At 40.9% G+C, this 14,419-nt stretch overlaps 1 protein-coding gene across 7 annotated transcripts in view; it reads right to left on the bottom strand.

The window, feature by feature from the left end:
• Positions 1-14,419, bottom strand: part of CHD7 (chromodomain helicase DNA binding protein 7) — a 149,445-nt gene that overhangs the window by 70,524 nt on the left and 64,502 nt on the right. For all 7 annotated transcript variants that reach the window (XM_079984589.1, XM_079984595.1, XM_079984594.1 and 4 more), the window contains one exon: positions 8,393-8,823. In XM_079984589.1, coding sequence (XP_079840715.1) covers positions 8,393-8,823 — 431 coding nt within the window. The remainder of the gene's footprint in view (positions 1-8,392; positions 8,824-14,419) is intronic.

Genomic DNA, 14,419 nt, shown 5'->3' with positions numbered 1-14,419 from the left:
TTCTGTTGCTGTACCATGGTTTGACTTAGCGTGTCACCCAGACCCAGGCTCATAGTTTAGTTCTTTCCAGAGAAATAACGAGTTGTAACCAAGGTTTGTCCTGTGGTTTGAAGCTCATGGTTTGTCTGTGAGATCTAAACCATGAGACTGGATTAGGATGACACACTAAGCAATGCAATGGTATAACTCAGCACAACAGCAAAATGACTAGAAGGGAACAAAGCAGTGACAATCTCTCTGGAAGTCTGTACATTTTCTTGTTTGTGCTAAGCAGCTAAGCCATGGTTTGGTTCAGTATAGTGTATGAATGAGGACAGAATGATCTGCATCAGTTAGAGCTGTTCAGTAGTGGAACAGTCTCCCACAAGAGGTGGTGGACTCTCCTTCCTTGGAGGTTTTTAAACAAAGGTTGGGTGGCCATCTGTCATGGATGCTTTAGCTGAAATTCCTGCATTGCAATGGGTTGGACTAGATGACCCTTGGGTCCCATCCCAACTCTATGAACCTCTGGAAAATCAAGGAAAGAAACCCGTAAAGCATATTACAAGGACCAAACTCACAGGGGCTATCTATGACAGAGGGTTAAAGAATTCTCATAAAATGGAATTGATGAGAAGTTTTCCTATTCACAAAGGGGCAATGTCAAGAGCAGATCCAGAATGAACCCACAAGATATAAGGTCAAGTTACAGAGAAAATAAATTTCATCAGTGTCAGGTATTCCCAATTTCCCCTTCCCAAATATTAAAAAGCCTGACAACTATGATTACTTTGGAATGAGATTATCTAGAATTAGAAATCAGTTTATTTGCATCCAGACCCCAGTCAGATACACTGAATAAGCACCGATGAATCAGAAGCTGGATCAAATGAAAAATGGAACTATGGCTTCTAACAACCAGTCTTAGAAACTGAGATATGAAAGCTAGGAGCTAAATGGCCCCTTGAACTTAGGTTATGAGCACAACAGAATGTCTAGGCGCTTTTTGAATAATAGGAATACAAAACAGAAAATGAATGAACAGCAGCTAAAATATTATGTTGATTTTTCACATGGTCTAGTCCTTCCCCAGCCCAGCCCCACTAATACTCAGAGCTCAGAAATAGCTCACACTAATGAAATTCCCTGTCGCAAAATGTGCCTAGAACAACAGGAATTTCGAACACTATGATGGTACTGAACTTCATGTCTCTTAAGCATCATTTCACACTTAAACATGATGATAATAAAAATAAGGATTTTATATACAGGATAGATTTTACAAAAGACAACAACCAGAGTGCTGGCACTCTTTGGTTCCCTTTGCACTTCACCAAGATGTATTCTATCCCATAGAATAACATATATTAAAGGACACTGCAATGATCTAGGTATACTAAGTGCACAGATCTTTCAGACATCTTTTCAGTAGATTGCATAGCAGGTAGAGAGATGTACTTGAGATATTTTCACACACTCACTTATTCACACCCACACCCACACCCCAGCTATGTTAAACTTGTAGAAAAACATAAGACTGTAAGCAGGATCCTGCTGGATTGGACCAAAGGCCTATCTTTTCCAGTGTCCTGTTACCCAGAGTGTTTAATTAGATACCTATGAGAAGACCACAAGGAGGACTTTTTTTAGTATGTATAACCTACCGTGGGGTGTTAGAGGAGGGATAGAATATCTGTTGGGGCACATGTTGTCCTCCTTGTGGGGTAGTTTGTTGGTCTTAGGTCTCCACCCTGCACTCAGGCCTCACCTGTGGCTCCTAGAAGCTGTCGGCATGTGACTGTGGCCACACCTCAGGAAATGGCTTTGACTAGCTGGCTAAACCAGGTGAGGGTAACCAATGAGTTTCAAACCCTTGATTAGTTAGGGACTTCCCTAGCATGTGAAGACAGCTATTGTGATTAGTGACCCTTGGCAGCCTCATTTTCAATGAATTTGTCAAATCCCATTTTAAGTGGTCACTACTGACCAAGCATCTTCCATGAATGTGTGAAGGGCCCTGTTTGCACCAATGCAAAGAGAATTCTGTGTTTTAAAAAGTTTTATAGCACCCATTCAGAGCTCAGAATTATGTAAGTTAACTTAATTTTCACAGCAGTTTTATATTCACAGTCACATGCATACATTAAATTATATTTCTACCTATAAGGGTGCATTGTATTGGAATACTAACTTTTTATAGGAATAGACTATGAGTAGGAAAGTATTTGAAGAGTGTGGAAAAGTGACAATCACTCTCTCTCTTCAGAATTCCCAAGTGCTCTGCTTCCTCCTCCCACTCTATCTTATTTCTTTCCTCTCTCATCTTGCAAAATCTATCCTAGGTCTCTTATACTCCCCAACTTTCCACAGGTAAAAGGCTACAGAGTTTGGGTGTGCAAATCTCAGACTATTCAGAGGCTAGATCACTATGCTGTTCAGATGCATTCTTTCCCATGAATAATCAATGAATAATCTAGGGAGAAAGATAGAAGAAAAGGAGACACTGGAACAGAATCATAGAATTGTAGAGTTGGAAGGGACCCTGGGGATGATCTAGTCCAACCCCTGCAGTGCAGGACTCTTTCACCCAATGTGGAGCTTGAACCCATGACCCTGGCATTAAGAGTCTCATGCCATACCAACTGAGCTCTCCCACACTGAGTTATCCCAGAAAATGAATTCAACAAAATTACCTGGTCCACCTTTCACTACACAAATCTATAGATACACATTACTTCACTTTCCATCCTTCCATCCTACAGGTCAGAAGGGAAAGAGACCCTTCAAATGCAAAAACAGAAGCAAGCCTACTAGCTATCCCCAAGCAAAAAGGAAAATGCTCTTCTTTCTCCCTTCCTCTAAAGTTATCTAGGGTTGTATGTCCTTAACCTTCATGGACCACTGGACCAGCTATATAAGCTTTCTATTGAAACTTCTGCAGCCCTTCTGGGGCAGTAACTATAAGCTTATTGGCACATACAAAACCACACACTTCTCAACCCAGAAGACCACTCAACCAACTCAGTTCTTGGCTGCAATGGAATGCACAGTTGGAAGACTTACTGAACTGAACATTTGGGATACACAACAGGCAGCAGAATTATACAATTTGCAATCCCTGTTTACATAAATAAATGTTGGATATTTAGTTTCACATGTCTCATTGAGTTGCAAAACACCATTGAGAAAGGATGCTTCAGTCTGATCATGAATTGTCCTAAAATTGTGAACAAACTTTCTCTTAGTTTTGAGTTTCACAGTAATTATTTCCTACATTACCTCTGCAATTAAATACTATAAGAAAAATGTGGCGTGACAAACACCAAGGAAAACTACAAGAGTTTACTTTCCCAGCATGCTCTGCCTTTACTTGATAGGTTTCATCACAATTTCTCAAGGTTAAGTCTATTCAAATTCAGTGCTATCAACAAGAGTAAATTCATAGTCATCTGTACTCTCTCAGAACACTGCAGGTTTTCATAGCTTACAAATTTAAATGCAGAAAACATTTTAAAAACAGCCAAATAAGATTGTCGAAACACTGGAAAATACTGAAAAATCTATACCAGTTTTGAGAAGAAGAAGAAGAAGAAGAAGAAGAAGAAACTGTTCCAGCAGTGTTGACCCATCCTTCTTAGAAGTAGTTCTTTAGCCCGTAGACTTTAGAAAACAGAAATTTGTTCTTAACATGATTTTTTGTTGGGTTCCAGCATGGGTCCCAATTTGGTCTGTGTGGCTGTTTTCCTCAAACCATGTCCAACTGACCTCATATGTGAAATAGGGTTGCCAAGGAATGATCAGAAGCCTTAAAGTACTGGTCAGCAGTGAAAGAAAACTAGCATTGATCAACTGTAATATCATTGGGAACTCCATAGCAAGGGTGATTCCAGTAGGCTTCTTGGGAGCCATGAGCAGCTGATTGGCACTTGCAGTAAGAACATTAAGAAAAGACTGCTGGATCAGACCAACGGCACATCTAGTCCAGCATCCTGTTCTCACAATGGCCAAACAGGTGCAATCAGGACCTGAGCCAAAGAGCATTCTCCCCTCGTGTGGTTTCAAGCACTGGTATTCAGAATGATATTGCCCTGAACTGTGGAGGTAGAGTATAATCATCATGTCTAGTAGTCACATACAGTCGTAACCTCCATGTATTTGTCTAATCCTCATTTAAAGCCATCCAAGTTGGTGGGCATTATTTCTTCCCATGGGATTGAGTACCATAGACGGATTTGCACTTACTGGGGCTTGCTGTAAGCACAAGTATCCTTTTGCATTGCTGGCTTAAATTGCAGGTGATGATGCAAAGGCTTTTCCTCTGTAGGAGGAGCTCAAGCTGCAGCCACAAAGTACCGTATTTTTCGCTTTATAACACGCACCCGACCATAACACGCACGTAGTTTTTAGAGGAGGGAAATCCGTAGGCATGCCACCCGTAGGCATTCCCTCCATAACACGCACAGATATTTCCCCTTACTTTCTAGGAGGAAAAAAGTGAGTGTTATGGTGCAAAAAATATGGTAACTTTTCACTTTTAAGTCATCTGATGACATTGTGACTAACAGATGGGGACCTCACCCACCTGTCAAAATGGCAAAGTGTACCTCTCTGTGTTCAGGACGGTTATGTTCCCTGCCCCTAGTCTGCATGGACTTTCAGTGCATACTCTCCATGCACTGGTCTTTTCCAGACCAGCTTGGAGATGCCAGAGCCTGAATCTAGAACATATGCTCTACCACTGAGTTATGTTATTTTCACCTAAAGCCTCTTTCGGTTGGAAACTGCTGTAATTCATTACGAATGGACATTAATAGCATGTATGCTCACTTAACTCTTCCACAGAATATTGGAATAAGATAATAAGCATAAAGCAGGGCTTACATGTTTTTATATACCAATAATAATTATAACCGAAGTATTTCTCATTCAAATATCAATATATTATAAACGATTCCCTCCTGTCATACAGAAGACACAATGAGGTCGCTTCATATGCACAAAGTAGCATTCAGAACTGTCCCAAAGATCCTGCTGCCATATATATCAAACTTCTTCCTGCCCCCTTCCACAGCCATGCTAGGCAGACCCCCTGACCAACCCTTACATACAGGTTGCTCCCATAGGGGGAGAAGGGCCATTTTCAATTCAGGGTAGTCACTGTCAAGGTGTACAATACAACCCTTACTTGGGTGGGAGGATCAATAATTCAACAGGATGTGTCCTAGGGGCTGAGCAGAAGCAAAGTAAGTCAACTGCCACCTTCAAGGACACATCCTTACAAGCTGGTGACAGGCTTCAGATACAGCTGTACACCTGCACTTCGCTACCCATGCAAAGAACTGCCTCACACCCTTAGTTATGCTACGGTGCTCAGAATTTATCCTTAGTTGAATAGATTTTAGTATTCTTATTATTTTCTTTCTCTTTAGCATTGCAGCTTATCAAGAAAATAAATGATTGGTCTGATCAGTTCAGTACGTAACTGGTTTTTGGCAGATTAATGATTTAGCCTATTGATTAACCTAAAACCTTGATTCAATTATGAGTTTCTTAGCCTTTGGCACTACCTGGCATATAAAAACAAGTTTTCCTCACAGATGTTGCACCGCTTTCAACACAGTTTCCATTAATTCAGTAAGCTAGCATTAGTACAGGCTTTAAAATGTGCACTTATAAACAGGTTTAAAACCCATGATTAACACTACACTTTTAATTTGTTCATGCTACCTGTATAATGGTTCAGGGTGTTTTCCAATAGGCCTAAGCTTTCATTAGCCATTTCCCTTCTCTATCAGACAATACACAGTGTTAACAATAGAACACTTAATTACAGAGTAAGTACAGCAACACACTCATGCAGCTAAGAGGTAGGCCCTGGAAGTAACAGATATAAAGCTTCTTCCATAGATGCAGCCAATAGAAAGTTCTGAAATTCCACACAAACTTTGACAGGGTAACACAAATCAACCTCATTTTAGGCTATCTTTTGTATTCATAAAGACAAATAAACAGTCAAGTTTGCATGTTATTATTTCTGTTTGTATTTTTAAAATATAAAGTATATAAATATTTTAAATAAAAGAATGAATAAATAAATAAATTCAAGGGCATCATTCATTGGGATGAAATATCATATCCCTTCCCCACAATAGAAGATTAGGCCCCTATACTGACAGTTTTTCTCATGGTGTCAATGCAGGTACAAAAGAACTAACATTTCCGTAGAACAAAACCTCTAATAGTTCTTGTCCCCAAATAATGTAGGCTCTCTTCAATTTGTGCTCATGCAAAGTCAGTCATGTTTTCAAAGCCCAAATTACTTCCTCCAAGTGTATTACATATATGAGAAAACTGTGAGCCACTTAATTTTCATTAAACTTGTTTCTTTTCCAAGGCAACTATAAAGTCTTATTGATGTTTTCCCGTTCTACTGGGCAGCTATATAGGTTCTTCCATTCAAAAGGCGGACAGTTAATCAACCCAGCTATTAAGATCTTTGTCTCTAAAATCATCGCCCAGCTGAGATATGGGGAATTGCTGTTAAATCTGAAATAGAGGTTCTGCAAAATAACTTTAGATTTGGGGGTTTCCCTGCAGTACACCGGAAGCCCACCTCAGAGCCGACTTGGGCCTTCCCTCGCTAGCAGCCAGAATTGATCTAGCCCATCTGAGATACTGGCACAGGCTAAATGCCTTCAAGGATCATACTCGTACTAAGCTCTGTTGGTTAGAGCAACTAAGGACAGGGGGCTGGGCACAAAAGTTCCAAGATAAGATTAGGGCTTATAATCTCCAAATAGAGAACTACTTAACCCTTAGCCCACGTGACCTTAGAAACTGGATTTTTGATCAGGATGCCAACCAAGACAGAGCATCCATCATTGCTGCCCACTACTCTACTTGGTACCCCCACATTCAAGACCAATCATTCAAGGCCCTGTTACCTTGAGACTCTGACTTTCCCACAATCACACAGAGCCTTAGTAAAACGAAGATTTCAACAGATGCCCTTGGCATATTTAGAGGGGATCACAAATGTATTCATGGATGTAATCAGGCAGAGGACATCACACACCACCTGCTGACTTGCCCCTTGTATATAATGGCCATTTATATTGCCAATTCTTAATCGGCTTCCAGGTCAATCTGCAAAGGAAGTGACAGTTGAACTCCTAGCAGATAAACATCTATGTATTACACACCAGATAGCCAAATTTGCAGTGGCAGTCAAGAAGCTCCATTCCAGCTATGTGAATGCACTCCAATCTTAAGTCTTAATGTTGTATATTTATTTTTATATTGTAAACTGTGATTACGTGTAATATTTTAGATGAAAATTTCATTTTATTCTCTGTCGTCCCTTGTAAAGGCCTTTGGCTATATACAATAAAAAATGATTGATATTAATGTTTTGTGACATGGAAGATACAATTTCATCTACTGCATTCCAATTCTCCAACAGTTGACATCACCTAAGACTTATTATCATGTTTCTAAGGTAAGGAGTTGGGTAGATTATGCTAGTTTCTTTAGTTGCCTTTTGTATTAACTATGCACACCACAGAATAGAGCAAGTACATCTTTGTTCACATAACTGAGCAGAATCTGAAACCGTCCTTTAAAGTGTTATAGTGCTATGTGTGACAAGCAATTCTTGTTCTAATTAGGGATGGGGAGGGGCTTTGTGACAACAGCATTCCTCCTTTTTAATTCATTCAAAAATTTGCATTATTGATTAAAATCAAAGCCTATGATTCTTTGCCTAGAACTGTGCCTCTAATACATATCCCTAAAGTATCTGCCATTTCATACATAAAACAAGGAAACCAAAAATGAGTGCCACTACTAACAACAAGGGACGCAGGTGGCGCTGTGGGTTAAAGCCTCAGCGCCTAGGGCTTGCCGATCGAAAGGTCGGCGGTTCGAATCCCTGCGGTGGGGTGCGCTCCCGCTGCTCGGTCCCAGCGCCTGCCAACCTAGCAGTTCGAAAGCACCTCCGGGTGCAAGTAGATAAATAGGGACCGCTTACCAGCGGGAAGGTAAACGGCGTTTCCGTGTGCGGCTCTGGCTCGCCAGAGCAGCGATGTCACGCTGGCCACGTGACCCGGAAGTGTCTCCGGACAGCGCTGGCCCCTGGCCTCTTAAGTGAGATGGGCGCACAACCCCAGAGTCTGTCAAGACTGGCCCGTACGGGCAGGGGTACCTTTACCTTTACCTTTACTAACAACAAAGGGGTAAATGTCACTTTAGTTCATGTCAGTTAATCCTAATAAGTATTCTGGAAATCTAAAAAGAAAAAAAAAGATCTTCCATTTGTTATATGTACTATATGTTTTCAAAGCACATAAATCTATTTTAAAAATAGAACATATAAAAGATTTTTTAAAAAATAAATTGGAATACTAGTACATACCTTGCCTTTTTGTTGGCCTTGGGTTTTGGTGTGGTGTTTTTTGCTTTTTTCTCCTTTGGCTCTTTAGGGATCTTAGGGGTTTTGGGAGTCTTGGGTTCCTTAGGCTCCTTCTTCTCCTTAGGTTCTTTCGGATCCTTCGGCTCTTTTTTCACCTTGGGTTTTTTCTTTTTCTTTTTCTCTTCCTGGGAACAGTCTAGAGATTTCCTGGTAGGATCCTGGCTATCAAGCCCAGTAGGAAAGCCATCCTTGCCAAATCCTTTGCTGGGACCTTCTGCAACAATGTGATTATTTTTCTTTTTCTTTTTCTTCTGCTGTGGTTGCTGCTCTATTGATGGAAGGTAATCATCACTTTTCAGTAGCTGGGCATTCGGTCCACTAACCTGAGTCATGTCTGGCACTGGTTTCTCAAGGAAGGGTTCTGACGGAGAATGCTAGGAGAAACAAATGAGGCATTAAATTAATACAACTTTAAAATTCAGCCTTGGAAATCTTACTGATTAAAGAAAATGTTGCATTTTCTTTTCCAGGAGACCAGGCAGTCATTCGGAAAACAAAATTAATCCAACATTTAGAACAGTCATGTTAAATTATTAATATGTAAGGTCTACACCTATAAAGAGAATTATTATATCATAATTACTTAATGATAAAAGTCACATTAGAAACGGCTTTACTTCTATTACAACAGAGTACAGCAGAGCACATGGGGCCACTAATACCCTGGTATGATTGGAAGAAAACAGAAAGTGATCAGAGATGACAGGTGATCTGTATGATAGCAAGAGGATACATGTACTTTTCTGCCAACATTGGTGTAAAATGACCTATTTACTGCTTTATTCAAAGTAAATGAATAGCTGATAAGAATTGCCTTGACCCATTTGTTCCAATTATATTTAGTGACTGATGGAACAATACACAGACAAGATGCTATGAACTAAGGCATGGGCAGAAATGATTAAAAAAAATTAAGCTGTGAAAAAATAAGTATTTCATCCACCAAAAAGTCCATTTATTTTTAAAATGTATGTGATTCTGAATAAAAATACATGTATAGCTGTAAAGTTCACTAAAGTTCTCCAAATAAGGTGCTTCTCAAAGTGACTGCTCATAGGAGTACCAAAAGCATTCAGCAGCTTTCTGGGTCCCATCTATCCTTATAAATACAGTGGTGCCCCGCAAGACAAACGCCTCGCAAGATGGAAAACCTGCTAGACGAAAGGGTTTTCCGTTTTGGAGGCGCTTCGCAAAACGAATTTCCCTATGGGCTTGCTTCGCAAGACGAAAATGTCTTGCGAGTTCCTGCGGTTTTTTTCCCCTCCCCCCCTTTTTCTAAGCCGCTTATCAGCTGATCCGCTAAGCCGCTAAAAGCCGCTAATAGCGCTAATCCGCTAAGCCGTCAATGGGCTTGCTTCGCAAGACGAAAAAACTGCTAGACGAAGAGAATCGCGGAACGGATTCTTTTCGTCTTGTGAGGCACCACTGTACAATTAATGAAGCAACCACTATCATTTTCTGCTTCCTCTACTTGTACTAGGATTAGACAGCCATTTTCTCATTTGTTTTGTTGTTATCATACAACACTCCCATTTTCTCATTTGTTTGTTGTTATCATACAACACTCCTCTTATTCCTAGTCACCGCTGTCTAATTCCAATCTCATTTCAATTTCTTCTTCTAATTTTTTTGTCTGATTCTCATACCTAGGTTTGGTTTTTGTTAAGACTTACACCAGGGCTAATAAATCAGAAATTATTCATGAAGTATTTTCTTGTTCTTGAAAATATGTTCATCATAGAACTGTTGGTGAACTCCAACCGCCCAGTTTGGACAAATGTGTAGATCGTTTATTGATTGCACTCATGCACCAACTTTCTGCAAAGGCATTCAGGGCACCTTATAATTTAAAATAATAATAACCCCGCTCCCCCCAAAAAAGTTACAAAAGGTAAAACAGATACAGTGGTACCTCGGGTTAAGTACAGTGGTGCCCCGCAAGACAAATGCCTCGCAAGACGAAAAACCCGCTAGACTAAAGGGTTTTCCGTTTTTCGAGGCGCTTCGCAAGATGAATTTCCCTATGGGCTTGCTTCGCAAGACGTTTTCGTCTTGCGAGTCTTGTGTTTTTTTCGCTCCCCCCCCCATTTTCTAAGCCGCTAATAGCCGCTAATAGCCACTAATAGCCGCTAATAGCGCTAAGCCGCTAAGCGGGTTGCTTCGCAAGACGAAAAAACCGCAAGACGAAGAGACTCGCGGAACGGATTCTTTTTGTCTTGCGAGGCACCACTGTACTTAATTCGTTCCGGAGGTCTGTTCTTAACCTGAAACTGTTCTTAACCTGAAGCACCACTTTAGCTAATGGGGCCTCCCGCTGGAGCACAATTTCTGTTCTCATCCTGAAGCAAAGTTCTTAACCCAAGGTAATATTTCTGGGTTAGCGGAGTCTGTAACCTGAAGTGTATGTAACTCGAGGTACCACTGTATATAGTTTCAGGGTGCTGGAAATCTCCTCTGTGAGACAGCTTAAAGGACTACTTCATCCCAATTTCTCTTCCCAGATAATGGAGGGCACATACCTGTACCCAGCTCTCTCCTGCTAAAGTTAAACCATGTGCTGCTCTCCACATCTGTCATTTTTCCAGGCAGGTGGTGGTGGTGGTTAAAGGGGAGGGACACAGATTTTTCTGCATATTATCTTTCCAGTAACTTGTGAGCAACCAGCCACTTCACCTACCTTTCCTACTTATTTTTTAAAAACTCTTAAAGCCACTTTACCGTAGTGATATTCTACAAATTATCATGGTATCTTCTTATTTCAACTCACTTTGTACTCTAAGCAATCAGTTCAACACCTTGGCTCAAAATTTAATCGTTTACAGGAAAGAAATCAGTAAAGATTAAACACAAGTAGTCAATAATCCTGCCTGATTAGCAGTAAAAAAATTTTTTTGTACTACTTGAAATGGGAAAGGTGTTCAAAAATATTTCAGTATTTATTAGATTTCCATAACCCTAAGTCTTTTAGAGAAAAGCTGTTTTTGTAAACATTTAACAAAGAACAGATGGCTTCTTTTAATCATGTGGAAAAAACCTGGGGCTCACATTAATACTCATATAACAGACTACTGGACTGCATCACCTCCCTAACCAGCCGCATGATACCTTCCTCAGTAATGCTATTAATTTTACAGTTGTTGTTTTATCATCCATTTCCAGGATGACACTTATTCAATACAATTAAGGGCTCTCCCAAAATCTCATTTAAAAGAAGGGTGGAAATTCCCATATCCAGCCTCATATGGGGGCAGCAGGGTTTGAAATAATGTGGTACCAAAATATCTTGGCTTTTAAAGGTCAACACTGACTATTTAAATAAGGTCTAGAAACCCATAAGCAATCAATGCAAATGGCATGGTATATGTGATATATGCTCTGAACAATTGGCCCAATAAGCATCCAAGCAGCTACATTTTGTGCTAAGTTAAGTTTCATAAATTACAATGCAATCTGAATGTGTAACTGAGGAAGTGTGTGATTGAGGCAAGGTCCACTTTCTCTGGAAAAAGTTTCTATCTAGTGAACCAGCCTAAGTTGGTAAAAGACACTCCAAGCCAACAGTGCCACATAATGTATTCACAAATACAGTTGTACCTTGAGAGTCGAATGGAATCCAATCTGGAAGTCCGTTCGACTTCCAAAACGTTTGGAAACCAAAGCACAGCTTCTGATTGGCTGCAGGAACCTCCTGCAGCCAATTGGAAGCCGTGTAACCCCCATTGGATGTTTGGGTTCCAAAGAACGTTCGCAAACTGGAACACTCACTTCCGGGTTTGCAGCATTTGGGACTCAAAACATTCGACTTGCAAGATGTTCAGGATCCAAGGCACAACTTTACTGTCAAGTCCAGAAGAACCCCCAAAGCTGCAAACTGGGTCTTTGGAGAAGTACAAACCAATATAAAACAGGTCAGTAGACTTCCTAATTCCAGTACCTCTGTCATACCTGGATTAAGCATCATATTGTTTGCCTTTATCCACCTCAAAACAACCAAGCAATTGTTTAGCCTTTTCACTACCTCCCTGGGACTTTTAGATGCAAAAGAGGAGATAGAGTTGTGAATTATTCGCATACTGAAAAAAACATATCAGTCAAAACCTTTGGATGACTTCTCCAAGCTGTTTCATGTAGATGTTGATAGCACAGAACCCCGAGGAAACCCACCACGTGGTGGAACAGAAATTCCCCAGCACCACCTTCTAGGTCACTCCCTCCCGAATGGACAGGAACTTCTGCTAACACCATGCCTCCAAGTGCCATCCCAGCAACATGGCTCAGAAGGAAACAATGGTTAACTGATACTGAAAGGTTAGGAAAAACTATCAAGTTTCAGCATTACTTGCAAAATTGGTAGAAAACATTAGAAATGTATTCAAAATGTCTTTTCTTTGCCATCAGGTTAGAATTTTGAGCAGAACATGATCCGTGGGTTATGATGCAAAATCTTCCATAATATTCTTCTCACAAACATGCTTATAATTTTCCTATCTTTTGTTGCATAAGGCACTGACGTAATCTAACTGTGAAGTTACCAGAACACAAACTACTGAGGTCAAGTTATCAGTGTCCAGATTGCAATGTCCTTTGGTCCCCAGCCAAAACTGGAAAGTAAGAAAACCATAAGAGCCTCCTGGATAAGGCCAATAGCCCATTTAGTCCAGATGCCGGTGGGAAAGCCATAAGCAGATTTTGAACACAAGAGTCCTCTCCCCTCTAATGGTTTTCAGCAACTGGTATTCAGAAGCATGGCTGCCTCCAACAGATCATAGCCATCATGCCTAGTAGCCATTGATAGCCCTCTCCGTCATGAATTTGTATAATCTTCTTTTAAAGCCAACTCTTGAGCTCAGCTAGAGGAGGTGGTGTTGGTCAGTAGGAAAAATAAACAGAAGAGGAAGGGCAATGCAAATTGAAACTTGGCTCCTTTTTGAGAGGATCTGTGGTATTACTGTGCCTAGCCTCTCCAAGGGATGCTCCAGAGCAGCCAGCCAACAGCAGCTCCTAACTCCCTCCAACCACTACCTGCTCCTTGTCTACAGCTCAAGCCCCAGCCCATTGACTCTGATTGGTCAGGGGTTGTTCCCCAGGCTTGAAACACTTCCTCTGATGGAATTTGCATCTATTGCCAAAGTGAATGAACACCTTCCCTACCTTAGGATTCCAATAGCAAAGCAGCAGAAGGAAATAAATTTAGGTAGGGAGCCGACTCTATCTCAAGACACACTGGCTAAGGGGAGCAAAAGCAGCATTTTATTTGTCTCTTGCAGAAGGACCACATGGTATTTCTAGCAAAGCAAACAAACTAAGCTTCCATCCATTCAATGGTTGTTTGCTTACACCTTACTGTGGGACAATCTAAAATACAGGTCCCACTGAAATCATGTTCCAAGTCAGGTTGCAAAGGTCATTTTCACATGAGTGTGTGAATGTTCCTCCTTCTCTCCTTAGTCAATGTATTCTAAGCTACTTCAAAACAATATATCATTTGTTCTAGGTCACTGGTCTTCACTAGTTAGTCACAGCCCGATCCAAGCTGAGTTTCAGCAGGAACATTACCACCATGAAAATATATGGTAAAATATTAAGAAATGGGTCCCCAATACATGTTTGGGTTAAAAGGGGGTCTGAGTCTGGAAAGATTGAAGATACCTGCTCTAGGTGTAAGGATCCAGAGAAAATACAAGAACCTTGACCTGGCCCAGGACTAGATGGGCAGCCAGTGAAGCATCCCACATTTTCAGTCAGACGCCCACTTCAGCATCTGGCTACTGCATTCTGTACCAGCTGGAGTTTCTCACCAGACCCAAGAGCAGTCCCACATAGAGCACATCACAGTAGTCCTGTCTCAAGTACCGTGGTCAGGTTATTCCTGTCCACAAATGGCTATTCCTGGCGAGCGAGACAAAGCTGATAAAAGGCACTCCTACCCACACAGCACCCTTGGGCCTATAGTGACAAAGATGCATCCAG

This window comes from Podarcis cretensis, assembly GCF_951804945.1.
Source record: "Podarcis cretensis genome assembly, chromosome: 7".
Lineage (NCBI taxonomy): Eukaryota > Metazoa > Chordata > Lepidosauria > Squamata > Lacertidae > Podarcis > Podarcis cretensis.
Note: the sequence above shows the minus strand (reverse complement) of the source record. Positions and strands in the feature narration are given on the sequence as shown.